General features: G+C 36.9%; 1 protein-coding gene across 2 annotated transcripts in view; it reads right to left on the reverse strand.

Moving 5' to 3' along the window:
* Positions 1 to 1,044: 1,044 nt before the first annotated feature.
* GUCY1B1 (guanylate cyclase 1 soluble subunit beta 1) overlaps positions 1,045 to 27,211 on the reverse strand; it is a 40,705-nt gene continuing 14,538 nt past the window's right edge. For both annotated transcript variants that reach the window (XM_030946801.1, XM_030946800.1), the window contains 12 exons: positions 25,685 to 25,785; positions 24,565 to 24,683; positions 20,049 to 20,246; positions 12,499 to 12,729; positions 11,989 to 12,105; positions 11,031 to 11,164; positions 10,391 to 10,588; positions 8,420 to 8,657; positions 7,407 to 7,547; positions 6,087 to 6,241; positions 5,647 to 5,773; positions 1,045 to 2,352 (listed from right to left, as the gene is read on the reverse strand). In XM_030946801.1, the coding sequence (XP_030802661.1) occupies positions 2,329 to 2,352; positions 5,647 to 5,773; positions 6,087 to 6,241; positions 7,407 to 7,547; positions 8,420 to 8,657; positions 10,391 to 10,588; positions 11,031 to 11,164; positions 11,989 to 12,105; positions 12,499 to 12,729; positions 20,049 to 20,246; positions 24,565 to 24,683; positions 25,685 to 25,785 (1,783 nt within the window). In that variant the 3' untranslated portion in view covers positions 1,045 to 2,328. The remainder of the gene's footprint in view (positions 2,353 to 5,646; positions 5,774 to 6,086; positions 6,242 to 7,406; positions 7,548 to 8,419; positions 8,658 to 10,390; positions 10,589 to 11,030; positions 11,165 to 11,988; positions 12,106 to 12,498; positions 12,730 to 20,048; positions 20,247 to 24,564; positions 24,684 to 25,684; positions 25,786 to 27,211) is intronic.

Here is a 27,211-nt window from a genome sequence, read left to right on the forward strand (position 1 = left end):
AAAGACCTTTGAAACAGACTTTGATGATTACTCTGCCTCATGTTTCAGCTAGAGAGCTTCTATTGAAAAAGCAAATCACTACAGTTAAATAAAAGAGGCAGTAGAACACACATAAAAGAACTAAATACCTGCAGAAGTGTTTAACTGTTAGCTGAGAGTAAAATTTAACCAAACTATAAATTTAGTAGTTGAATGCAGCAGTTAAGTGAAGACCAGTTTTAGTAACAGAAGCAAGCGCCTAAATTGTACTGAGATAAAAAGCTCTTACATGAACACAATATGAGCTATTATTCTATGCTTTAAGAAACTGGTTATGTTACACAGTAGCTTAATTGGAGCTTTAATATTTTGAAATTATTAAGAAGACACAATATAAACCCAGAGCATTATTTAAGTTTTCTGGCATGACATCTTCCATCAGCTTGAAGTGTGATACAGAACTTCAGTTTCTTCAGAACCATTTGCATATGAGTTATATCAATGCACAACCACAGCTGTCACAAATTCCATGTCTTTCAAAGTCACCATGCAGTTTTTGTAAGCTTGAACAACTTGATCAGTCCACATTGCTGCTGTGGACCTGTCTGAGAGAGGGTAACCTCTGATGATGTCTTGGGATGTGTTGCTGTCCAGCAGTGAGATGATGGGGAAGAAAGTATAAGGTTTCCTCCCTTCACTTCCCATTCCTAAAGCTTGGGTTGCTAATGTACATCCTGCTCAAAGTGTACAGCTAATAACGTTTGATTGTTAAATATTGCCCAAGGGTTTCAAAGGAAGGTTTTATGCATTTTTGTCACCTCATCTACTATTTCTAAAGCATTAACCTCAACATTTTGAACACTACTTTAATTAGAGGATGTGATCCATTAATGTGAATATGTAAGACATTTGGACATTTGCAAACATTGGAACAATGCCTCAACAATTTATTTAAATATGAACTGCAAATTATTTAATGGAGAAAATACTTTTTTTTTGTATCAAGCAATGAAATAAAGTTTTCTACCAAAAGAAAATCACAAGATTTCTAGAAGTCCATGGAAAAAATAATTTATTGCAATTTCTTTTGCACATTAACATGAAACATTTATACATATATATTCTGTGCTAATATGATATACTAGATATAGACAATTTTTATACACAAAGTAATTGCACTAATCTATTTTATAATGCAAATATTCAGAAATGATTGGTCAGATAAGAACAGATACTATTCACATAAAAATGCACTATATATTAAAGTTATGGAAGGTCTATGCATCTGAAAACTTGTCCACTCTTACTAACTGCATCAGCTGATGAAACACACTATGACCTTTCCAAGCTTTACATCCCTTAATTATGTCATGATACCTAGAATATTACCAGGTCTTCTCAAGGAATAAAATAAGATCATTTCTGAAATTAGAGAGACCAAACCAAAAGGCAACTGTATCAACCATGTCCCAGCAGCATGCCTTCCAACTCCAGGGGCTACATCAGATGAGAATCAATGCACTACGAGTGGTCTAATACTGTCCAGCAATCTATTACTAATATGACAATTTAATATAGTTTATATAAATCAATGAGAAATACATTGCAAGTGAACAGCATTTCAGTAGAAGTACATTGGCACATGCTTCAAATGGCAGTATCAGAAAAACAGCTGCCCCTTCCCAATACAGAAGATGTTTACAGAGTCCACAAAGGGAAAATGCAGGATGATATCAAATAAGAAACCTTTTTCTAACCAGGAATTTACAGAGCATCAAGTGTTATTCACAAAATGAATGAGAAGCATGGTAATAGCAGAACTAAATATGATACCATATATGCAATAATTTTCGTAATGCTGCTTTAGGTTTTTTTAAATATAATTCCTTAGGTTCATTGTCCTACCTATCAACTGAAATACCTATCTTTCAAGAAATGTCATCAATTCACATAACCACAGTACTTCAGAGATGAAGACGAAGATGTGAAGCATCAGATTGAAGTGGTTAGCTGTGGCGTGCATACTACATGGTTTCATTCAATATTATCTGGTGGTAGGAATGGTCACATGACTGACATGCAAAAATGCATATCAAAAAAAGGAAAGCTTGAAATACATGCTCATAGCAGAGATTTAACAGTACCAAACAATAAGGACAAAAAATTAGCAAGCAAGCCTGGAGAAAAATGGTAAGTATGACTTCAGGAGTAGGGCAAAAGACAATGGTATTGCACATGGCAATGGGAGATAGAATGTGAAAGAACATCCATAACATAACCTTACTGCCTGGCACCCTACTTGGAGACAGTATTGCACCCTATTCAGCATCCTCTTCCTCTTCCCTCAGCTCAGAAAGCATCTTGTTTTGTTTCCTTGAGAGCATGCAAGTAGAATTTGAGAAGTAAGGAATTTTCTTTGAAGCAACAACATGGAGGGTTAATGCAGTGACAAAATACATTTTACAACTTGCAACCAGTATCAGTAAATAGTGAAAACTAAAAAAAAAAAAAACCAAAAAGCATAGGTAATGCATGTATTTCTTTCATACGTATTGTATGTAGGAATGAAACAATTCCTACATGTCCTGGTGAACTACCAGCTCTGCCTGAGATATTTCAATTTGTTCCCACCAGTAATGTGGGAACAGGGCAGAAGAGAAAGATATTAAAAACTGGAGAGGGAGTAAAATTGCAATCATACATCTGAAGCTCTTGGCAAGATTTATTTTTTACAACAAATCTGTTTCTCAAGAAACTTCAGCTGAACCTCTGTTAAAATAATGAAGACAGCAATAATTAATCTTATGCAAACAAGCAGATGCAAAGTGAATAATTGGTCACAGTTGCTTTGTTGTATGTGTATTTCTGATGCAACTATACTTATTGCTGTACTGGTATCATGGAAGAGATATCAGAGAAAAAAGATGAAGGAGCAGCACTCCAAACCAACACTTATAAATTAGGTCTTTCTCAGAAGTAACTGCTGCTCATGGGGACTGATATTAGAAATGTCAACCCAAGAATCAAGTTTGAGGCATGCTGAGCTGCTTCAGCCCTATCATTTTCTACTGGCCTAGTAGAGAAACAGTGTATTTTTAGCCTTGGTTTCACATCTCTTATGGCATCTGTGAACATTTTGTCCTTTTTCCTCACCATGTTCTTATTACTGGTCTTCAGAGTAAAATATGCTGATAGATTTGAAATGCTGAGCTAATAACTCTCCAATGGATATAATGAAAAGAAAAATACATCAGTAATGTGCGTCGATCCCAGCTTGAAGAGCTAGATATTGGAGGTAGAAAACTTCACAGTAAAAGCATAATTAGCAGAAGTGTCTTCAGGATGATTTAAGAAATATTTTCATGCTTACTTCTATATGCCACTTCTTGCAATATTCTGCAGTGGCCTTTCAGAAAGTTTACCACATAGTTTCTGAATATGTCTAAACGTGCCCTTATTTATTGTCATGTACAGTCCCCCTGTATATAACAATAAATGGCACTGCACAAAATAATATATTAGCATTCTGAAAAATATTCTGGAAAGAAAACCAAGACTACATGTGTGCATTAAGCAAAGTGATTACTTTAAAGTGACCAAACATAAAAAGTTGGTTATCTGATTTTTGCTTTTGGATTAAAACAATTATGCACAGCCTATAAAGTGCCAGAAAAAAACACGAAGAGTATGTTCACAGGAGAACTAGTTCAGAAAATCCTTAAGGAATAAAATCTTGTGCATTTTTTTGTGTATGGACAGATAAAATTGTGCAGGCAGTGGAAAAGAATCAAAAGGTTAGAGGAATATATTCTTTCACTTTTCAAAATCACTTCTGACAAAATGATTATCAGTTCACATCATCATATCAGTGTATTTTTCTATTCTCCTATGCTCCCAAACTTAGTACAATCTAGAAGAGATACCTGTTTTGGGAGAAGTCCTTCTGTCTCAAGAATTACATCTATATCTGAATTTCAGAATTAATAAAACCTAACAAAATTAGAAAGGCTTTTTCAGTGTGCTTAAACTGTGAGTCTTAAATGCTCCTGAAAATCAGGCTCACAATATTTCTCAGTCAGGTTTATTCCTGCCCCCATGTGTCCCTCTACAAAGCTCAATTACTGGATAATAGTATCAGCAAGTGTCTCTCAGGACTGCTGTGAGGATTAACAAAACCAGCTGTTGTACAATATCTCTGAAAGTCTTAAACTACCTGAACCTTATATTCATACTAAACATATGTTAGGCTAAAACAAGGAAAATACTCATCTGACTCAGTACCTCTCTGAAATTTACATTTAAAATTATAATGTGTCTTGAAACAAATGATAGGACATTTATAAGGCAGAAAAAAGTGAAAGGTGTTTAATTAAAATGTATTTTAAATACAACAAGAGATTTTAAATAATGGTAGCTATGTGAAGTTATCTTACTGTAGAATAAGAATAGAAAAGTATTCTCAAAAGTGGCACCCAGAATATAATTGTAAGTAATATATATTCAAATACAGAATTAAAATGCAGAGCTAAAGTACAAAGGGTTAATACTGGGAGTTACCATTAAAAAGTCAATATTCATACACTTGGGTACCAGTGGTAATAAATCTGGATTAGATCTCCTAAAAAGCCTAAACAGTTTAACAGCCTAAATTACACTTTCAGAAGTACATGAGCATTCAGACACATAATTAATTTCCTCTGACTTACAACAATTATTTCAGCCAAGGTGACTGATGACTTTCATTATTTTAGTCAAGGGTGTTTTTAAGTTTAAATACATAGCAGAAAACTCATTCTTTTTATATTGCTTCGGGGCAAAATTCAAGCTATGTAAATCACTTTTATCTTTTTTTTTCTTCCAGTGGATGTGCTGGATGGGATGTATGCACCTGCTCAGCTATGGCAAAGCAGCTGGCATACTGTAACCTCATTGTCTAAGTCTGTAGCACACTTTGAGTCTAGATCTCATTGGCTTTTACTGAAATTCTGGATAATACATGCCCAGAATTCTGAAACTGAGGCATAAGCTTAAAGGTCCCTCAGTGCTTGAAAAGCTCTACCCCACCTCATTTTGAGAAGACAACTTGGGCTGATATGTCATATACAAGAAGTAGTTTTCACCCTGTATATTTCTAAAGCAGGACCTCTGCCCTGCAACAGTGTCTGAACAAGCAGGTGCCATCTGGGGTTAAGAGACCACCACACACATCAGGTGTGAACCTGCTTGCAAATAGTTGCTTGACTGTTGCCTAAAGATTTGAAAGCACATTTTTTTCACTCACTGCAAGGAAGCAAATGGCAAATTTTGAAGTGCTGGTAACCAGACATGTCAGCTAAACAGAAACCGACATTATATTGCAAAATCTAGTACAGTGCAGAAATCTCTAAGAGGGAGATATAAATATTTAAACACTTGGCATTCCCTCAAGGACTTTCTGAAATCAAAAGTACTCTTTCAGGAGCTGCACAAACTGCAAAGACAAATAATCAAGGATTTTCAAGTACTGTCAAGATAATAAATGTGTTAATGAAAGAGTGTTGCACAAAACTTCATTTTTTTCCTGTGGAACATTTAGTTTTGCAAATGTAAATGTATCTCCGTGGTTTAGATTAAATTTTTAATGTTTATGTTTGGAAAAAAACAAAATTACACTCCAGTTACTCATACCTCTGTCTCTGTACTCTTTCTGGACAAAAACCAAACCTGCATTGGTTCTTTTTTGCCCTTCATAGAAACTGGACCTCTGTACTCCAGGTGGAACTGAGGATCTGAATTTTCTGGTGTCATAAGACACCTGAAATTGAAAGAGAAAACATAGAAATGAATGGACTTTGCATGCATGCCAGACACTATGTAAAATATTAAACATGCTACCTGTATGTGGGCAGACTACCAAAAGATTCAACCATCTCTACATCATTGTTATATTTGCAGATCAATACCTGTGTACCATAATGCAGTTTGCCATAGAGCTTCATGAGAACTCACATACTTAAATAATGGTTGTAGGAGGACTGTCATTTTCAACTCCAAAAAAACTTTATGGTATGCTGACAAAGTGATTTATTTTAAGATGCCAATACCAATAAGAATAATACATTACTCACCTGTAAGTATATTCAGAGACATTGATCTTTCCCTTTTCTCCAGTAGTTTCTGTTCTGCTTGTAAGATTGACCGTATTTCCAAAGAGACAGTACCGTGGCATCCTTTGACCTATGACACCTGTGACTACCTCACCAGTATGGATTCCTATGGTTATCTTTAGAGAGAAAAAATTAAGTTTGAATATTCAAAAGTAATGTAATTAATCTGCTGCCTCTGACTAAACACAGGCAACATGCTACTTTATATCTACTAGAGTTTATTTTCCCAAAGTGATACTCCTGCTTCTTCAAAGCCTTGCATTTTGTGGGTTTTGTCACTTTGTTTTTTAACTTTAGTACAATGTCATGCCTCTGCCTTCCACATAAACAATCAAAGTCTGTAATTTTCCAGCATCCACCCTGCTGTTATTATGTACTGTGAAAATAAAAAAAGAGGTGGGCAGAGAGGCATACTCTGCAGGTCTGTGTTTAATGACTGCTCAGAAGGTGCAGAAAAGGATGGCACAGGTCAAGAAAAAAGATGTTTCTCAAATGAAAAATCATGGTATTTTGTATTCAGAAGGTAAAGAGATAGGACAGAGGTTTGGAGAAGCTCATTCTAGTAGCACATTACAGTTACTGTAAAGTCCCAAATCAAACCTTCTCACTGCTTTGCTCCATGATAAAGTGAAGTACACAGCTCTGAGCTAGGTGACAGAACAGCAGCATTCATGTAAATAGAAATATGCACTGCACTCATTAATCATTTTCAGCTCACAGCCTTCTGACGAGGACGGTCAATGCTGCTTGCCCAGTTCTGTATCAGTGCTACAACATCTCCAGAAAGTCCCACAGTGAGTGAAATTCCACTAATATACACTGGTGTCAGTAATCATTGCTGTACCTGTCTGTGGAACTGTAATTCTCTTTTTAATGCAATAAATAGTGTCTCATTCCGACATGAGGATCTGAGGCATGATGAAAAATATCAGGGAGGGAATATTATTTTTGTGCTCCTTGAGTTGAAGAAGACTCAACAAATTATACTTGATGCATAGTAGGAATTCACTGATTATATTGAAATTATCAGAAAACAGACACAAATGATGTGGACCTAAATAAGTCCTTTACCATTGAAAGCACAATAAGCATTTTAAGGTCTGGGCACTGGACATGTAACAACTACATGTGACTTCTCATATTATTTGTATATATCAGTCTCAAAATCTAACAATAACAAGGCCCATGCCTTGCATGGACTGGGACTAGAGTATTTTCTTATTTCAAAACATTATCATGCTGTCAAAGAAAGGGTTTTCATTCAAGCTCACATTTACTAACCTGTACAGGCTCACCATCTACTTGAACTTGGCCTGCAATTTCCATCATATCCAAAGCCAGGTGGCAGATAGATCGTGCATGGTGCATGCAAGGCTCTGGCAGACCACTCACTGTCATATACTTGTCCCCAACTGTTTCCACCTGTCAAGATAGATATTTTTCAATTACTTCATTATTATGGTTTTTAGGGTACTAGAATTGATGTAGTGCTTCAAGACTGCTTCTCCTTTAAAAGAGTTCCCTTTCCCTTTCATTCAAATCACCCTAATTACTGTCATCTCTGCTTGTTATTGAAGGGGATTTATCATAAACCCACAATACAGCAACTTACAATGACTGTGATTGTATAAACCTGAGTCTCTCTTCTGGTGTCATCTGAATGAAACTGAGCTCTATGTTTGTTCTGACTCATATCCTTAATTCACATGGTACAGGACACAAAATTCAGTTCTAGCAAGACCTAGGAATGAACCTCATAGATATAAACACACAAGAAAACACATGTACATATATATGGGATGCATATGTATCTATCTCTGTACCTTCCTGCTACCAGCCACATTTGCAACTACACCTCACTCCTGAAGTGAATGAATAGTAATGATTAACTGAATAGTAAGTCATAATTTACAATTAGAAGACCCGGGAATAGAACTGAAAAACTTAAAGCACAAGTTCAGAAGAACCACAAATGGCTTGTGTAAGTTCACATCAGCTAAATGTGGAAGTACATTTATATGTCCAGCTAATGGGTGACTGAAAAAATCATGATGAGAACTTAGCACTTAATGTTCCTTCAGACATTTAGAGATAACCAAAATACTCTTCTGCAGCTATCTAATATCAGGTAACACAGCTCAGACTGAGAACATAAGTTGTTTTTTTTAAAAGCCTAAAATCCAGGAAGATTGGATTTTGCTACAGCTTAATGCTATGAAGTTTTGTTTTTATAATTTACCATAGTAAATTACAGAAAAGTAACAGATTAGATACTTCAAAAATCTTATGCTTACCTTATAAACAAATGGATTCCTTCGTGAATCAGTCAGAATATCAAATCTTGTGTAAAGATCATTTAAAAGATTGACAATTTTCATGGCTCCCTCTCCAGAGGCATGTTTGCTACAAAAGGCATTGAAGCCCACAATGCCACTGAAGAGAATGGTGACGTTGTCGTAGCGCTTGGCTGGAACAGGGCGCTTGTGTCTCAGCTCATTTGCCACTGATGGTGGCAGAACAGAGTACAGCAACCTACAGAGGTAAGGAAAGAAAGGCAAAAGTGAAAAAAGAGAATCTGAAGAAAGCTGTTTACAGCAGCACTCTTCATATATTAACTTCTACCCCCCCACAGGGTTTATAATGTACTCCTATCATCAATAAGCAATAGAAAAGGTGTTTGCTGAAGAATATGTTATTTGGAAAACAGGAAGTGATCTACATCAGCATATCATTTCAAATACATTAATATACATCTAAATTATCAACAAAATGAGACATGTATTACTAATTCTTCTGACATGATTTGTTAGTAGTGTCTTGGATCATTTTTACTTCTTTCTGCCACATCCTCAGCTCATATAATATGGTTTTTCTCACAGAACCATAAAAACTGCAAAAAAGACCAGAGAGAAAAAAAAAGAGATCAAACAGTTTTCCATTTCTGATCAATTCATGATGATCAGGCATTTTTAAATGCTTCCTCTCTGTTGAGCATGCTGGGTTTAGGGTCTAGAGTGTCTTTTTAATAGTCTATACGATGTATTAACACTTGTTCATATTATAAATTATGCAAATAAAATCCAATCACACAGAAATTCACCCTATTCTCATGTGTCTTCCTTCAACTATCTAACTCCTATCTTAAGGTCCATTTCCCTCCTGAAGATCTCTGACTGTTTCACAAATCTTGAACATCATTTTGTACACAGCCTCCTGCACAATCCCTCATTAGTCACATTTTTGGCAAGTTCACTACTTAAGTTATAATTAGTGAATACTTTTGGCACATCACACAGTAAGTGACACTATCTGTTCCAGCAGCTGCTATGAAGGCAAGAATTCCTGAAGATAAAATGACTTTATAAAGTAAGCCAACAGGAATGAAGAGAAAAAATACTTCTTAGGCTTTGTTTTCTCTGTTTCTCCTGTCCATCCCTTTCAAGTATTTTTAAAATAATTTCCATTACAGAAAAAAACTTATCTATCAATAGAATTAATAAAGAGATGGAACTGTGTTTTATAAATAACTCCATGCTACTTTTCACACAAGTTTTTGTTTAATTTGCCAATCATTGTTGAGCTGAAATGCCATAGACTAATGACATTTGAAATTGACTTTATAGTTATCTATAGTACTGGATTTGGGGCCCAATGCACACTCACTGTTATGTGTTATTTTTATGTACTTATATCTAGACAAACCCAAATTTATTTCTACAAGTAAGTATTACATCAAATTCATAGCACTAAGCAATTTATTTCTACAAGTAAGTATTACATCAAATTCATAGCATTAAGCTATTGCAAAGTTTCAGCTTTACATAAACTGTTTTCAAGGTTTATAAGATATGTTTTTCTGTTCTATTATCCTGTGCCAGAAAGACAAAAGTTGGTTTACTGAACTCTGTCAAATAACAGCACTTGGGCATTCATCAAATTCACCTTCACTACAGTGACTGCATGTAAGTTTCCAAAATTTTAGGTAATTCACATGTAAAAATGAATTGTCAGCTCATTTTTTATAACTTTTCTTGTCAGGGAGGGAGCCATCAAAACATCTCGGCATAGAATGGCCTAGACTGTGGGTGACATTTGACAATCTAAATAAAGAAATACCCTATTAAATGTTCTTTCTCGACTCCAAAATTACCAGTCCTGATCATCTCTGATATTCCTTACAAGATTCTGTTATTCGTTAAAGAAGGTAGCTATAAATAATTTATTGCTCTGAGTGTTTCAGCCCAAAACTGGGATTTGGTTCTTACGTGTCTGTCTTTTTCTTTTCATCCTCCAGTGCACGCAGTGTGTGCTGCAGTCGGTCGGTGAGGATCTCAAGCTCCTGAGTCAGTTTATACTCCTCTCGGAACTGCTCTCCCAAAAGAACCAGATCACGGGTAGCATCATGCAGTGGGATATCACTCAGATATAAACCTCTCCTGGTTAAATCGTCCAAGTTCATCACACTGCAAAGCAGAGAAATATACAATAATATGGGTAAAATGAAACTTGCCAAAGGAGCATTTAAAACTCAAATAAACAGCAGTCTGCTGAATAACAGTAGAAAGATGAAGCTTCTGAACTTGTGATGAGCTGTACAACATATCCCTTCTAGGAAACACCTAGATAAAACCGCAAGATAAAACTTGCTAAAAAAAAAATTGAATATGAGGAATAACCATTTGTACAAACTGGACCAGAGCAAGCCAATGTTTATACTGAGTATTTAATACTCAGTCAAGTTGCAATGTTTAAATGCTCCTACCTCTTTTAGTATAAACACATCAAAATCAATTAAATCAATACTGGAACCAATTAGTCTCTGTAGTACTACTCTCATAAGTGTTGTTAAAATTAGTAATTGTAAAATGAAAATCAATATCATAGAACTCTCTAGGTTTGAAGTACCTTGGTGAACAAAGAAAGAGAATGCTGTCTGCTTCAGGCAAGTAGATCATTTGCCCTTTCAGGCGTAAGCAGCTGATTTCTGTGCCAGTCAGTTCATCTTCACACTCCAACTTTTCCACATCCAACAGCCCCTCCTGGTGATGAAAAGCCACCACTGTGTAAGGGCAATGGTGTGTTATGCACCAGGCCTAGTCTGTAAGTGCATTCACTAGAAAGGCAGTCAGAATATTTGGAATAGACTTACAGCTTACACTAAGCCCTGATTAACGTCTCGTTTGAACACCATGCACTGTCTGTAATTTAATACAATGATTTGCTACCATGAAGACACAAAGCATGGTATCTTTCTTTACATTCATGTTTGCAACTCTTTGTTTTCCACATTGCTCCTTAACAATAGTTTTGATAATAGTATTGCCTGCTCTGTGAAGTTCTATCTGTGCCTGGGATCATCTCCTAGAAATCATCCTGGTTTCTCTCAGGTACAGTTTTCTATAAATAAACAGGCTCCTTGATGTAGTAGGTGTTACTCTACAAACTGCATCTGCTCATATCACACACCTTGTCTCCTGTCCTCTTTAGGGAACACAACACAGACCTTTTTATGAACATAGGAGCCCAAGCAAGAACACATTTCATATTTGTCTCCCACACTCGTATGAAGTAAAGTAAATGTAATTACCCCTCTACATTTTCTTTGATACAACACACAAACTAGACTGGCCCCTTGCAGAGAAGGCATCATGCATGAAGTGTGTTTACTTCACCATTCCTATAAAACACTCTGCTTAACAGCTATTCACAAATTCATACCTGTGACTCTCTCTTGGCTCAAGACTCAAAAAGGTCTGAGCATACTACAGAGAATTTTCTCTGAAGACTTCTGAGCTTTCTGCACTTCTTATCTCTTCAAAGCACACTTCCTTAAAGAAAAACTGGGAAAATATTCTCTAGTTACCTTAGTCCTGAGTACAAAGACTGTATTGATATGGGAGAGGATCCCATGGAAGCTAATATCAATATGAGGCCGGACCAAGGAGAAAACTGACAACAGACTGCAATTTCCTGGCTGCAGCTAGAATATTAAAAAACAGAAAAAAGAAAAAAAAACCCAACTGTTATACTTTATAATAAAAATACACATAGAGCAATTATATTCCATTTTATTAGATGAAAATACTGAATAGAAGAGAATTTATGCATCTCTCCATTGAATAACAAGGTTTTTAAATTATTCTCTTACTGAATAAGGACATGACCATAAGGAACAAAACTGTTGTAGAATTAGGTTATTTTCAAGTCCTTTTTCTAACAAGAGAAGCGCAATTTCGTAAATATTATACACTTACAAAGGAATGCTGTTTAGACAGAGAATCCTAAATCTGTTTTATTCATCTTTATAATTAACCTGTGAAGCATCTATCACTATGAATTTTCTATGGCTATCAATGCATAAGAATCATCTAACCTGTGGAAGAACTCTGTATATAGCATTGCCACATTGTGTGACCACCAGATCTCTGTCAAATATGATGTGGAAAGGAAATGCCTTGCAGAAGGTGTAGGGACTGATGCGAGACTCTTGGGTACCGTTTTCTTCAAATCTGTCAAGGTCCTCATAGTAGTCCTCTTCTTTAGATTCTTTTTCTTCAATTAAAAATTGAATGTGGTCACATTCCTCATTCCTCTGTTGAATAACCTAGAGAAATGCAGAAAAAATGAAAAGCTGAAAATTCTGCTACTCATTAGGAACTGGAGTGCTACTATGGAGACAGGAATGTATTTAGAGGAGAAAGATAAATTCAAGAATTATATTCACATCTTGAAAAATACCATATTCTAGTAAGAATTTCTGATTTCACAGTCTTTGTAATTACAGGTGAATAATTATGCCTTTGCTTAGCCACAGTTGCTCTCTACAAGAGCAACATATTGAAGATCACCCAAATACAATTTATTAAGCCTGAGTGAAATGCAAATCCTGAAACAAGGCATCAAGACTCAGGTTGTGCTTTCTTTTTTTTCTTGCCAAAAAATAGGGTGGCTCCTTCCCCTGAAATGAACCTGTGTGAGCTTTGAATCCCACAGAACCCCTGAATCCTTATTTTGATCAATGTTGCTTGCAAGGTCTATAACACAACAGCAAATAGTGCTGACTGTTTAGTGATGACTAAATAGTGCTAAGAGGGTGGGTGTGTCACTGACAGCAAGAAGGAAAGTGCACGGAGCACATGTTAGGATATACAGTCCTTATACATTACAGCAGACTTCAAGATCAGAGCCAACAGACAAAACTAAAAGCAATCTTCTCTGGGCTGTATTCTATATTAAAGGAAATGACAGCAAAACCAGAATCATCTACATCAGTGGAATACCAAAAAGGTGTCCTTAACACAGCATTACACTCTTCAGTAATTTTACTCAAAGTTAGTAAAAAATATGAAATTAATAGGGATTATTTTGTTTGCAGCGAGAGTCATGTACGGCAATATAATTTAAGCTAATAACTAGTAGAATAACATCATTTACCCTGAGAAACTAAATCCACCTCTTTTCAAATTTAATTAGACTTAATGATTAGAAAAGAACAATTCTAATTCTGTTTACATAGTATTGTTAGCAGTGTTTTTCTGGAATCTGTTCCACCTGATTCTACTTTCATGTTGACTCTGATCCTAAAGGCACTGAAGCAAAAAAAAAAAGATTTCTTAAAATTTCTAAAGCATCCTGATTTTGCCCTTTACACGTAGTCTTAACCACAGAGATTAACAGTTACAATTTGAAAACAGAACAGATATGCACAAACACTGCAACTGATCCCTAAGATGTTAAGTTTATTAAATATTTGATCTCGAAAACTGCCAAAAATAGTACTTGATGGGCTAGGGAGTGCTGATGCCTTTATTTGCTCCTAAACAAATGGAGGAATGTAAAACAACAAAACAGTATTTTATTGCTAAATGATGATTAATTTAAGGTGGCAGTGTTCTTTGATCTATAAATTGACTGCTCATTTGAAGGAAAGAGAGGCTCCTCTGGAGGTCAGTTTAGAGGAAGAGCCCGATTTAGGCGCTCTATAGCTGTGTGCTGCATTATTTTCCTCTTTCTATTGCTTATGTAAGTAACTTAGAGAAAGATCAGCCTACTAAATTTACCAGTTAATGTAGGTACCCAAAGCTGGATGTAAAAATAAATTCAAATGTTGAGGATGAGAAAACCTAACTGCCTCAAAAATTGTACTGGTAATCCACATCTCAGTGTATGACAAGGATAAGTGGGAAATTATGACCTAATAAGGGGTAAGCCTCAGAAAAATATAAATGGTGGTCATCTGAGGAAAACACATGAAGTGGGTTTGTCTAGGAGAATGGAACATAGTAGATGAACACCTAGTTTTCCTCTGAATTCAGAATTTAAAGGTTTTCCACATCTTCCTTTTAAATCATTATCCCTGAAATTGTGAGAGACTGTGGTCATATTGAAGATTATCAGAAGGCAGTCAAGAGTCAGCTCTTACTTTCTATCACTCATGCACACTCTCACAAGTTTTATTTTAACAGTACCATTATTGTGGCCAGAGATAGCTGAGATTACACACAGAAACCTTTTTCAAATTGTGGAGATTTATCTCTAGAACTGATCTATGCTTCCAGATTATTTCCAGTCTTGGATCTTACTTTAAAGTGTTGCTCTTGCCACAAATGGAAGAAAAAACCTGCATATTTTGGATAAAAACCTTCTTAATTCAGCAAAGCTGATTTTAAAGAAGCTCATAATTTTTAAGGAAATGTTCATATTAACAACACATCACCTTCCAAACAGATTATCTCCTTATAGCCATCTTACTCACTGCACACTAGTATTCTGTTACCAACCTGTACTTACAGACTTTCTCCTGCAACAATGCAGCATTCAACAGGTTGCTTTTAATAACTTCCCACTTTATTTCATTTATTATAAATGAATGATGAATCAGTGAACAGAACTCAGGCTTAGATTAAGAAAACTACCTATAAAAATAGAACTGCTACATGCTTCCAGACATCCAGCTAGTTTGAGCCATGACCCTCTACAGATCCTACAAGCTCACAGAGTGACAAAGTCAGTCCTCACAAATGCTGTGCTATTTTCCTAACCTTTACAGATCAGAACTGTGCCAGTAACAGTGAAAAGCTGCAAATTTCCCAAGCATCTTCAAGTTCATTTGAAACACTATTTTTGACTAGACTCCGGGGCATCTAGAAATGCCTGCTGTATTAGTGCAACATGCTAGTGCAGCAAATGAACACCAGGGCAAACACACGGACATGTGTCAGACCTACAAGACAGACACAGAGCCAGCAGCACATTTCTGGTAAACATGATATGCTGTGGACATAGCTGGTTTATGCAATTTTATTCTGATTATTCATGCACAGACACTTATTAACAGATGCTTTAATCATACCCCTCTCCAGGCTACAAAATCTACCAATGCATCCCTAATTAACTTCCCAATGGATATGCAATTTCATTATGTCTTTTCTGCTCATACAACTTATGAACTATCTAATCTTCCTATCTCATTACATCATTCACCTTGTCAGCAAATTCAAAATCAGCACTTTTGACAGTGAATATAAGATGTTAAACTCTGTTCCTTCACCCTGGCAATCTATAGATCCAACCTAACTGGCCAGATATTTATCTGGCATAAGGACCTGCCCTAGATACTCTGATAAGCTCAAGTAGAATAGAACTTATCTACTGTTTCATTCTGCAAGCAAAGTTTGCAAGCCACACAATTTCAGTATCATTTAAATATTGTTGAAGAAGCCTCTGATAAATGCTTGACAAATCAAAGTTCAGTCACAAAGCAACAAAGCCAGCAATCAAGTCTAATTCTTCCTCCCCCTGCAGTCTTAGCTGGTGAAGTGACATCAGTTCACAATGTCTAAGAGCTCAATCACCATAGTAACTGCAGTTAAAACTGAAGGAAGAAATCATTCTCTTGGTTTCAAAGAGAATATATAACATCTTACTGCTAACCTGCCTGTGCCTTCCAGGAGATGTGGCTTCAGAGTTTGTCCTTGCCGAATCAAGTGAAAAGTCACACCAATATTTCAGGGAATGACAATTGAGAGAAAAGTTATTTTAAAATGAGTGTGGTTTAATGTATTTGGTGAGCTTCACACAAGATATTAAATCAAGAAGTATTGCTGTGATACAGAATATATAATGAGCACATGCTATCTGTTAAGCTGTCACTATGTGTTTACAAGACTCAATTCTGTACATCTGAGCATATCCCCAGGACACACTCATATTTCAGCATGGCAGGATAGAATGTCCTTGGACAGGGCTCTTTTTTGATGAGATTGTGAAAATTAATACAAAAACAGAGGGGTTTTGCCCTTTAAAGGCCAATACAGCATGAAATTTTTGATCTCTTCTGATCAAAACTGACTGTGCAATGCTGCTTAACAAAGTTCGCTGTAGCTGCTTCAGAATGATCTCAAGACAAAGGAGTTCACTGCGGAAATGGCAGTGGAAAACTTTCAGTTTTGCATACCCAAAGATAGAACCATTGGGATATCTGTCCCTGGCAGCTGGCTTCAGAGCAGACTGTCTCACTTCACCAAACCACTGTGCCTGGAGATAGTGAAGTTTACAGCTGCCCCAGTGCCAAAATTAGAGACTGACCATGCTCCATGACTGACTTATCTTCACGCACAGTTAGCATTGCAATGTGTGGACCAGTACTGCTTGTCTCCCATGACAAGTACCCAAGTATTTTTTAGATCAGCTCTCCAGCTGGTCACATCTTCACTTTGTTTTTTCACACTGCCATTAGTAAGCCTGAAATTACCGTCTTGTCAAGGACTTCCTCTGTTCTTTTCTCACTTTATATTGTAAAACATCTTCCCGATGTAAAAGATTTTGATAGTCTGCTCTCAAATAACAGAAATGCAGAAGTCTGCTCTCCCAACAGATTTTTGGGCTTGGCTGGATTATGTACAACACTCTTTGCTGACCATACCATTAGTAGCCTTGAGGGAATCCCTGTCCTGACTTCACCTTCACAGGTCACCTTCATTTATACACAAATAACCTCTGACAAGTGAAGCAAGAGAAGGCATAGCCAGTAGGCTGCTAACAGAGATCTCATGACAAAGTTTGTCACCAGCATTGTGATAATTTTTTAGTTCTCATACTGAGACTGGCAGAACATGAACATTCTCAGCACATACACAAAGTCAGCAACAATTTTTGAGACAATACCTGCTGCAAAAATGATTTAGTCTCAGCTCTATTTGCTAAAAATGGATTACCATATCAGAGAAGATAAGGAAAATTGGATTTGAACTAATTAATCAATTAATGTCAACTTGGGCTTTCCTGAACTATTCAAACAGAATTTTGAATCCAAGTTCAAAACAAATTGGTTTCCTTTCAGGGCTAGCAACATCCAACAGAAACAAAATTACACTTCCTCCTCAACTCCATCCCCCCTTTCCTTCTGCATGCACATACTCTAGGTGTTAAAAGAGAATGTACACTTCCTGAAGCACACCATTCTGGAAAAAGGAAGCCCTACTTTATTTCAGAAGATGTATGGTTTTAGAAATATATATGCACACACAAAATTGTTCTGTGTGAGACTGAAGAAGGGTGATAGAATTAAAACTTTTTTTCTATTTGGCTATTCTCTACCAAAAGAAACAATGTGAGACAAAACAAGAACAGCAGTTCTTTAATATTTAGTTTCTTCTTGCGATCATTAGCTGGTTTTCTCTGCAGGTTGAGGAAGGTGATCCCCTCTCCTCAGCACTGGAAAGGCCACACCTGGAGTGCTGTGTCCAGCTGTGGGTTCCTCAGCGCAAGAGAGATACAGAGCTACAAGACAGAGTCCACTCCCTCTAGGGAGGGCTGCTAAGATGATCAAGGCACTGGAGCATCTCTCAGAAGAGGAAAGGCTGAGACAGCCGGCACTGTTCAGCCTGGAGAGTAGATGGACAAGAGGCAATGGGCACAAACTGAAACACAGGAATGTGTTGTCTGAACATCAGGAAACACTTTTCTACTGTGAGAGAAATGGAGCACTGGCACCTGCTGTCCAAATAATTTGCAGAGTCTCCATCCCTAGAGACAGCTGAAAGATGTCTGAGCATGGCCCAGAACAGCTGGCCCTACGTGGCCAGGCACAAGCAGGTGAGGTTAAACAAAATGACCTCCAGAAGTTCCTTCCAACCTCAGCCATTCTGTAACCCATGAAACAAAATCTAACCACTTAATGAAACAAAACCAGCATTATCAAAACCAATTAATCTCTGCTATACAGATTGTAATATATTAGACAAATTCAACCAAAGTTTCCTGAAAATACAGAATTAGAAGCATGTATTCTCTTAAGCAGATTTATATAAGCATTTCTTTAAAACAGATGGAGAAGAAAAGTGGATAATAAAGTCTTAAACATCAAATTGCAGATATCAACATTATACTAATATAAAGAGAACTGCAGAATTTACTAAGTCAGTCCTGTATTAGACTGTCATGTAAGTTGTTTGGATAAAGACATTTGAAAGGACAACTCAGAATCTTTCTGCAAGTCAGAAGACAACTCCCATAATAACATTGGAAACTTTGAGCTAGGCACTCAGGTTTTTATCAGATTCAAAAAGAACCCCATTCTTCCTTAAGCAAAATGCTAATGAGGTTCAAACCAAAAATTTTATAGTAGAGGCACTGATTGGTCCACAAAACCTGAAGGAATTAAAAGCAATTCCATTGTTCTTCTGTGCTGTGCTGTTTCAAACAATGCATTGCTAACAGACTAAAACACAACAGCATTAATTCACTAAATTATGAGGCAAAGAATGGAGATGAAGTTGGTCTATTTTTTCTCCTATTCTCAGTATTTTGAACAGTGAAGCTACCTACTTATTACAATGCCAGACTTTACTTTAAAACCTTAACAAAGGTAAAAAAAAAATTTAAAAAACCCTGTTGTTTTGAATCCAGTTCACTTCCTCAGTATAGTTTATTTTATAACTTTTCACCAGCTGGAAGGCAGAGCTGAAGAAGCTGCTGAAGGACAAACCTGAGCACTGAGTGCTTAAGCTGCTACCAAAAGAAATGCTATCAAGCAACAGCTTCAGCACTTTTGCAGCCAACTTTCCAACATGATGCTCCTTGTCTGTCTCAACACTTCAAATAAACAGGGAACTAAAAAGAGGATTGTTTTGATTGTGTTGTATCCTTCTGTATCTGATTACTAACACCTGCTGCAAAGTTTGAACTGTGGTTTCCTACAAAATAGAATCTAAACAAGGACACAAGTATATCACCCCACTATACACAACTAGACATCCACTATAAACCTGAGCTAGCTTAGAACAGGAAACTTAAAAGGCAAATACTTCAATACAGCAGTAAAAATATCTTTGTCATTGAGGAACATTTTTTTCACTTCTGGGGCTCTAGGTGCACATCCAGTCACACTTCCAAGCAATGACAGCAAGAAACCCACAAACATATATTTTTTTCTGGGAAGAACTTGGCATGCTAGCTGGGGAGGAAAACAGTGCTTGCTGCCCAGGCCTCATCAATGAAGATCAGCCTCACAGTCTGCACACAGATGAAGAATATAGAACAAAGAGGAAATGTCTGTGTTCTCAGAGAACACAGCAGACAGTAAGAAATATATGCCAAACATAAAATAAAGGGGGAAAAAAGCACCCCAAATGAGCCAGTATTAATTTCTTTACATGTGCTCTTTATAATCCTTTTCTGAACAAGGGGATATTGTTCTGTACTGTTCCCAGTCAGGTCTGGCTGCCAATTAGAGCTGGCCTCTCAGCATACGGCTGTGTCCTTCAAGCAACACAAATGATGATGGCTCTCCCTGAGAGTCAGTACTGATGCCACTTCTTCACAGAAGACAGCAACAGTGAAAATTACTGTTTGACATCACTTTCACCTTTGATTTTCTTGTTTTTTTCCTATTGAAAATAAGTATATTGCTTCAGACATTACCTTCATGTCTATTTCTGTACCATGGATCTGTTGAGCTACTGTTTTGATGATGCCAATGACAATATCCTGCAGACCTTCTCTTTCAGAATAGTAATGCAGAATGAGTCCCTTCCCCTTCTCTGCATCAGTGCATCTGAAGGAAGGGGCTCGCATACCCGGGTAAATTGTAGCGAGGTGGTCATGCAGAGCATCCAGGTTCTGGAAGAAGAAATTGAAAACATGATTGTAGGGCATTCACTCCCTATTTATGAAGAAAGTAAGCTCATATTTTGTCCAATCTGAACATCCCCTTTCTCCTAGTGCTCATACTTCTACACATTTGGCTTATTCTCTGTAGACCTGCCACCACAGCAGGCTTTTCAGGTAGCCCAAAATGTTCTATCCACCATGGCAACATTTGAACAATGAATGGCATAAAAATAAGGACTATTATAAATTACTCCAGATAGTAAGAAGTCGTGCTTGATTATGCTGTATTTTGAAACATTCAGATGCTTAAAGACCTTCTGTGTGTTTCTCAGTCTGGTACCTCATCCAGTTTCATTCCTCCTATTTCTTGTCTCTATAATCTCCTCTTCAAATATGAGTTCAGGAGCCAAATACAAATAAGCATGTCTAAATAAACATAAATCTTTGTCCTTATTATCAGTGAAAAAGCCTAGCTCTGACACCGTAAAATCAAGTTTACAGGGCCTGACAAAGTCCAAATTTTAAAGATTTAAATGCTTGAAAGACCAAACTCAAATATATCTTTTCTTTTGACAATAATTGAAAAATTCCACAAAATAAACAGAAATAGCACAGCTGTTGTAATAATTTATCAGGAAAAGTTGTTCAAAAAAGGGAAGAAATTTTTTTCCCTGCTATTCTCCCAGATATCTCACATATTTAAATTTCCCAACTTTAAATTTCAACCAGACAAATTGTGATATGGGGAGGAAAGTTATATTATAAACTGATAGGCATACCTAATCAGGATATTAAAGAGAACAGTGAGATCAAAATCACACTTAAAACACAACACTTGATTCAACTTTGATTGTGAAGCAATTATCAAGGATCCAAGTTGCTATTTACTGTACATTTAACATAGAAAGAGAAACCTAGTTTGCAGGCCGTAGTTGTAACCCACAATTTTTTATTTATGCTCTAAAATTCATACATCACTTTGCATCTTAAGTCCAGAACATTACTGCATATTTTAAATGTTGTTCCTTCACGGCCCTGCAAGTGACTGCTACCACCAGGCTTTGCATATTGTTTTCTGCCAACATAGGAAGTGAAGTGAAAATATTTTCAATGTGCTGTCTGGGAAATTCTCCACCTTTCATGAGCATCTGTCGATCATCAATTTATGGAGGCACACTGAACTTGATTTCATGTGAGCTGTGAAGTGCTTGAACAGCTGCCTTTTCTCTTGGAGACCTCCAGACAAAATGACACTCTTAGCAATGAATTCCGTGGGATGCACTTAGCCTGGAATTTCCTCCTTCAGTTTTTCAGCTTGTTTCAAATTCATGTTTTTGTTGCTATATCAACATCTCCAAATTAGAACATGAAGAGGCAACAATCTGGGTGTCAATTCATTCCAGCTGTTACTGGGCACTGACAAAAAAACATAATGCTTGAAGGCAAATTCTGTAAGAATTTTGCAGGGTTCAAGACAATGAAATTGGAAGAGACTGCTTTGAAAGAGTGTGGATGAGAAAAGAGCAAGAGAGATGACTGACTCTGAAAGATTGCCCCACCATCTCCTTCAATGGATGCAGAGCTGCAGTTTCAGTAGATATGCCTCAGAAACAGCCGGGATATATTGACCTTTTGGAGAAAAACTCCCAGGGAGATAAATGGGAAAAGACAATAATCTTTCAGTTACATAGTCACCAGCTGAAGAATTTCAAACAGGGAACAGCCAATGTCAAGGACAGGATTTTTGTAAAATGATTGCCTAAGTATCAACATTTGAAGTAAAGACTTGGCACAAGTGTGACTAACAACTGGCGGTAGCCCCACTCCGCAAAACCACTTTGCCACCCTTCCAGTCCTTTATGGCCGACTCTGTCAAAGCAGTGTCACAGGTGAAGTCCATGTGATGTGTCCTTCAGCTTTTACTCTCTAATCTTCCAGAGTGGGGACTTAAAGCTCACTGTATTCAAAACCTCACTCCGAGACATAGTCACGGAGTAGACACATTTTTTTCAGATCATGAAGCTGAAATCACTCCTAGACCTAGACACTGTCATTGTTACTCCTACTCCTATTTCTTTGTTGTGCTCAATCCATTTCAAATTGATATTGCAGATTCTGAAAGAGTGAATGTCTTCTTGTATGTTCACCCGCTGTGAGCCAGAGGTGAGGTCAGGTACAGATCATAATAGGCTAAGCTCTCTCCCTGAATTCTTGGCTCCTAGACTGCTCAGATATATGTCAGAGTTTGTGCTGGGACCAAAGAACAACTCCAGAGCTATGAGTGATCAGAACAGTGATCAGCTCCATGGAGAAACACAAGGGAATCTCCAGGAAAGAACAAGCAGTCATACTAAATGGGGCTGATCCTGGTCTGTCTAAAAGTGAGAGCTGTGGTTGGCACCTGAAATACAAAGATAGGCTGTTCAGTGCTGTGTGGTACAGAGCACCTGGAAACATCTAAAAGAGGAGTTAATCCCCTGAATTTCAATGCACTGCAAGTATGAAAGTCTAAATAGCTATGTAAACAACTCCTTAAATGAGAGAACTAACCACTTCGATTTTCATTCAATAGAAAGCTACTAAACTGAACATAAAAGCACACTTTGGGTTTCTTAGGAGGTACCTCTTTTCACATTGCTTTTCTTTGGCACAGTGTCTTTCAACATGATTTGAAAATTTTCCATGCTTGAGTTTTTCACATAAAGTATAAATATTTGATTTAGTTGCCCTTTTTATTTTCCTCTTTCATGAAACTTAAAGTACCTGTGTTTCAACTATGAATAAACTAAATTTTCTTGAGATGTCAAAGGAAATGGAATATCAATGTGAGATTTATCTTTATATATTTTAAAAAGCTGCAGTTCTCAATTATTTTGTATATATCCTGGACTCAGTATACATTTCAAGAAGCACCTTTTGGAACTCTATTATGTTAAGAATCTGAGAAAAGTTTGGGACATTAAACCCAATCTGCACCTATTTTTGTAACAGATATATAAAGTAGTTTCCTGACCTAATATGACTGCTGGAAGATGCAAAAGTAATAAATCACAGGTAGTGTTGATTTTCCATTGCAATAAAAAGCTGAAGAAATATACTTCTGGCACAGCTACTAACACGTTAGTCCTGTTAATATTTAGAGAAGTATATAATAGCCAATGTCATCTGTTAACACTGAAATTCAAACAAAGCAACTTAAAACACTGTCATTAGAAAAATATAAATGTAAGCTGTTTCCACTTTTGTAGATGTTTGGTGTGTATAAAAACCATGTCCAGTCCTTCCACCAGCACATGTGGTAAGGAATGAAAAGAGAAGTATATTATATGGAAAAGGGCATGAGGGAAAGCAAATAGAACTTGTATTTCCGGCCCATACATGAGCAACCAAATTTATTCCGGTATAAAACCAAAATATCTGAAGGCTTGCTTTGAAGGCAGCTTGTGAATGAAGCTATGAAATATAAAAATGTCACATCCCATAGTGATTTACAGATGTCTCATGATATGTTGGAAATCCACATACCCTGTTCTGCCCAGCAACTACAGTTTGTGGGATTTGTACAAGAAGGCTGGGTTGACTGCCTCTAGGATGCTCTGGAATGATGCAGGTTTTGGGGCAGTGAGACACAGAAGTAAATATTCAAGTAATCCAGCAAACTATGATTCTGCTTTTTCCCTTAATGCTGGAGAGATTTTAAGGGTACAGACAAGACGTTGCTATATATTCAGAGAAAATCAAAAATTTTGATAGTCAGTTTTTAGGCATTCTCCAGTTCAATTCTTTTAACCTCATTACAGTACACAGTTCTCTCCAAGAGTGATGTAGATCACAAATCTTAAATATAAAGCGCTTACAGAAGTGAACAATCTTCACGTGACAAAAAGGCCATTTTTCTACACCTAGAAATAACAGTCTAAAGAAGTCCCTACATTTCTTCCATGCTATTAAAGAATCATTTTCATTTTGTTTGTGTTTATAGTGCAGTATCATGCTGTTCTGCAGTATCCCACCCTCAGTTCGTGGATGAAGGATAATATCTTAAGAGATAAGCTGTTATGAGCCCTAGCTCTGTACATAACATACTATTAGAAATATCCAGGATCCATAATTAGTCAGAGATAACAGAAGAAATATCATAAAACCTCAAGATCACATTTTCTGTTACAATAAATAAGGTAAGTCCACTTAACACAGACCACCCCTGCAATCAGTTGCATATGAATACTCCTGTTCCAAATTTCTCTTTGGAATTTCAAATTAAATTTCTGTTGACTAGGCAACAATTCTGTCTGGTATCTGAAACAATTTTGCACAAAATTCTTACCTGCAAAAACTCTCTGACATTTGAGCCCAAGACACGTAGAATTGTATCATAACCGGATTCTTGACAAAACACAAAAAACATTTTCCCAAACATTTGAAGAATTTCCCCAGCATTTAAATCTAGTTAAAACAGGAAAATATGATTTAGTCCAAACACTGTATTCCATGCACTTACTTATTTCTTTACTCTTGCATTCATAAACAAGAAAGACAGTACCTAAACACTACCCAGATCCAGTAGGTCAAGAACAAAGCAAGATTCAGTGTTCATATGGCAAATAAAGAGTATCCAATACAGGAATTTCATTAAGATTTACCAATTATTACTATTATTTCACTGCATTGTGCGTTTCACACCTGTATAGCATTTAAATTTTGATACAGAAAATATTCTTGAAAATAAAGGAACTTGGTTGTTAGTAGTGCTCGCCTCAGCAGAGTTAATTCCAATTTACAATAGCATGAAACCACATCAGCTGCTCCAATTCAACATTACTACAGTCATCACTCTTATAGATTCTTGGCTAATTACTGATGCAGAACAATTTCATACCGCACTTGGGCCTGCAGATAAAATAATGCTGATGGGCATAATTCTACCTTTTAAATTCTAGACCAGAGCTGCAATGACTGAAAATGAATGCAACCCAAATCAATGGCTGATATGCAATTAAATGGAATGTGTCCATGCCACAAGCATTTCTGTGACTCAGCACTGTTCTTCAGCAGAGATCAAGGATTCATTCATTCATTCATACATTTATTCATTCCCTGCTCTTGCAGCAGTGATTGAAAGTTGCAGTTGCAGCAGGATGTTGTTACTTCATAACTGCTTGTTACACTGCTCATGTTGTGTGGATGAGGTATATTTCTTCAGTTTAAGATGCAATACTTTGGAAATAATAAAAATAATTTAAAGCAATAAAATAAGTAATTTTTTCTTAGAGAAATAAAGAAATACAATTCTCTCTCCTGAGATTTTAAAAAAATTCTGTGACCAATACTCCATTTTCACTTCCCCTGTGCTAAATCCTGTTCTTCTCTGCTGCACAGATTTGGGGGGCAGGAGGATAGTACCTTTTTTGTGATGAATGGGTAAAGAAGGTATCTTCATTACTTACTAAGGACCTTGCTTGCAGCTGCAACGAGGTCATAGGTTTTGGAATCATCATAAATTATTCTGACCAGAAACTGTCCCTCTTCATCCAGCTGCGCCTCCTTCCTAAAAAGAAAATAGAATAAAATCTTTTTGCTTGAGGGAAAAGCACCATATGGATAAAAGTCTTTTAAAACAAGTAAGCTTGTGTAGTTATTTAAGACAGAAAATTAGAAATAAATTTGTTCCATAACCCAGTCATTAGTGTACAATACAAATATTTCAGACCACAAGTGTTCTGAAAATAATAATTAGCTACAAGAAAATAAACATGATTTTTCAGTACAGAGCCTCAAAAAGAAGTTGCTGTACTAATAAAGACACAATCTGCATTTTAAAATAAGAGACTATCCAACAATGCAGCCCATGATGGGCTCTTTAAACACTTTTTGCTTTTTCATTCCATCATATTTTAATTACACTTTATTTACAAAAGGCGTGGGATGTTTCTAACAACCATTGGTACATATGTCCAAAGAGGAATTTAAAACCCAGATGCAGGTACCAAATCAAATATTTTTTCAGAATTCTGCACATGCCAAGCAGATAGGAAGAAAAAGGACGCCAGGATTTTGCAAGGCCTTGTTCTCTTATCACACATCTATTCTCACGTGTAAAATGTCACCACTTAGCTAAAGCACAATAAAAATATACATTTCTTCACTAAAGGAAACAACTCTCTACCCCAGGTTTAAGACAAGACTCATATGTATGTCCTGTGCACACTTACACTAAGTAAAAAACCAAAACAAAATGACTGCTTTGTTTTTCAGGTCCTTTACTTCTCTTCAACTTGAACATCAAGTCAGCAGCTTGTGCAAAAGGTAGCACAAATCTGTAGGCTGTATATTTTTACTGAGGAAAACAAGTTGATCCCCCAGACCATGAATGAACTGTCGTGCCTTCCAAGCTTTGCCTCTGGCACAAGTGAGTTACTGGGGAGAACCCACATGTGCCTCCCTCCCTGTTTTACCCTATCAGCACAGCACAGGAGCCAGGTCACTAGCGCCACAGGAGTGGCTGAGTGCCAGCTCCTGGGAGGGGGACAGGGAGCACCCCCATGGGCAGGCAGACCCCAGGACACTGAAGAGGCAGCTGCCCATGGGGTTGGTCCTGCTGTGCACAGAGCATGCCAATGGACATGGCCCTGTCTCTGCCCAGTTTCATGTAAAGCAGTATTCTGTATTTGCTCTTATTTCCTTCTCAAATTTTCCTTCAGCAAATGAGGAGATGTGCAGAGAGGCCTGCTGAGTTCTCTGATGAAGTCGTGCCCTGTTTGTTGAAGTCCTCATCTGGAAAATGAGCACAGCCTCCTTTCTCAGTATGTTTTTTATAATAGGTGCTTACCTCCTGTGGTGTTGCCTACTATGACTCTCTATAGAGACAGTGTGCTTTGCAGAAATAATGATGAAAGAGGAGACATTTGTAAGTACTCATGCTCTAATTGATGTACTTAGAATATATTTTGCCTCAGCTAAACTAATATGATCAC

The sequence above is a fragment of the Camarhynchus parvulus genome, chromosome 4 (genome assembly GCF_901933205.1).
Source record: "Camarhynchus parvulus chromosome 4, STF_HiC, whole genome shotgun sequence".
NCBI classification, from domain to species: Eukaryota; Metazoa; Chordata; class Aves; order Passeriformes; family Thraupidae; genus Camarhynchus; species Camarhynchus parvulus.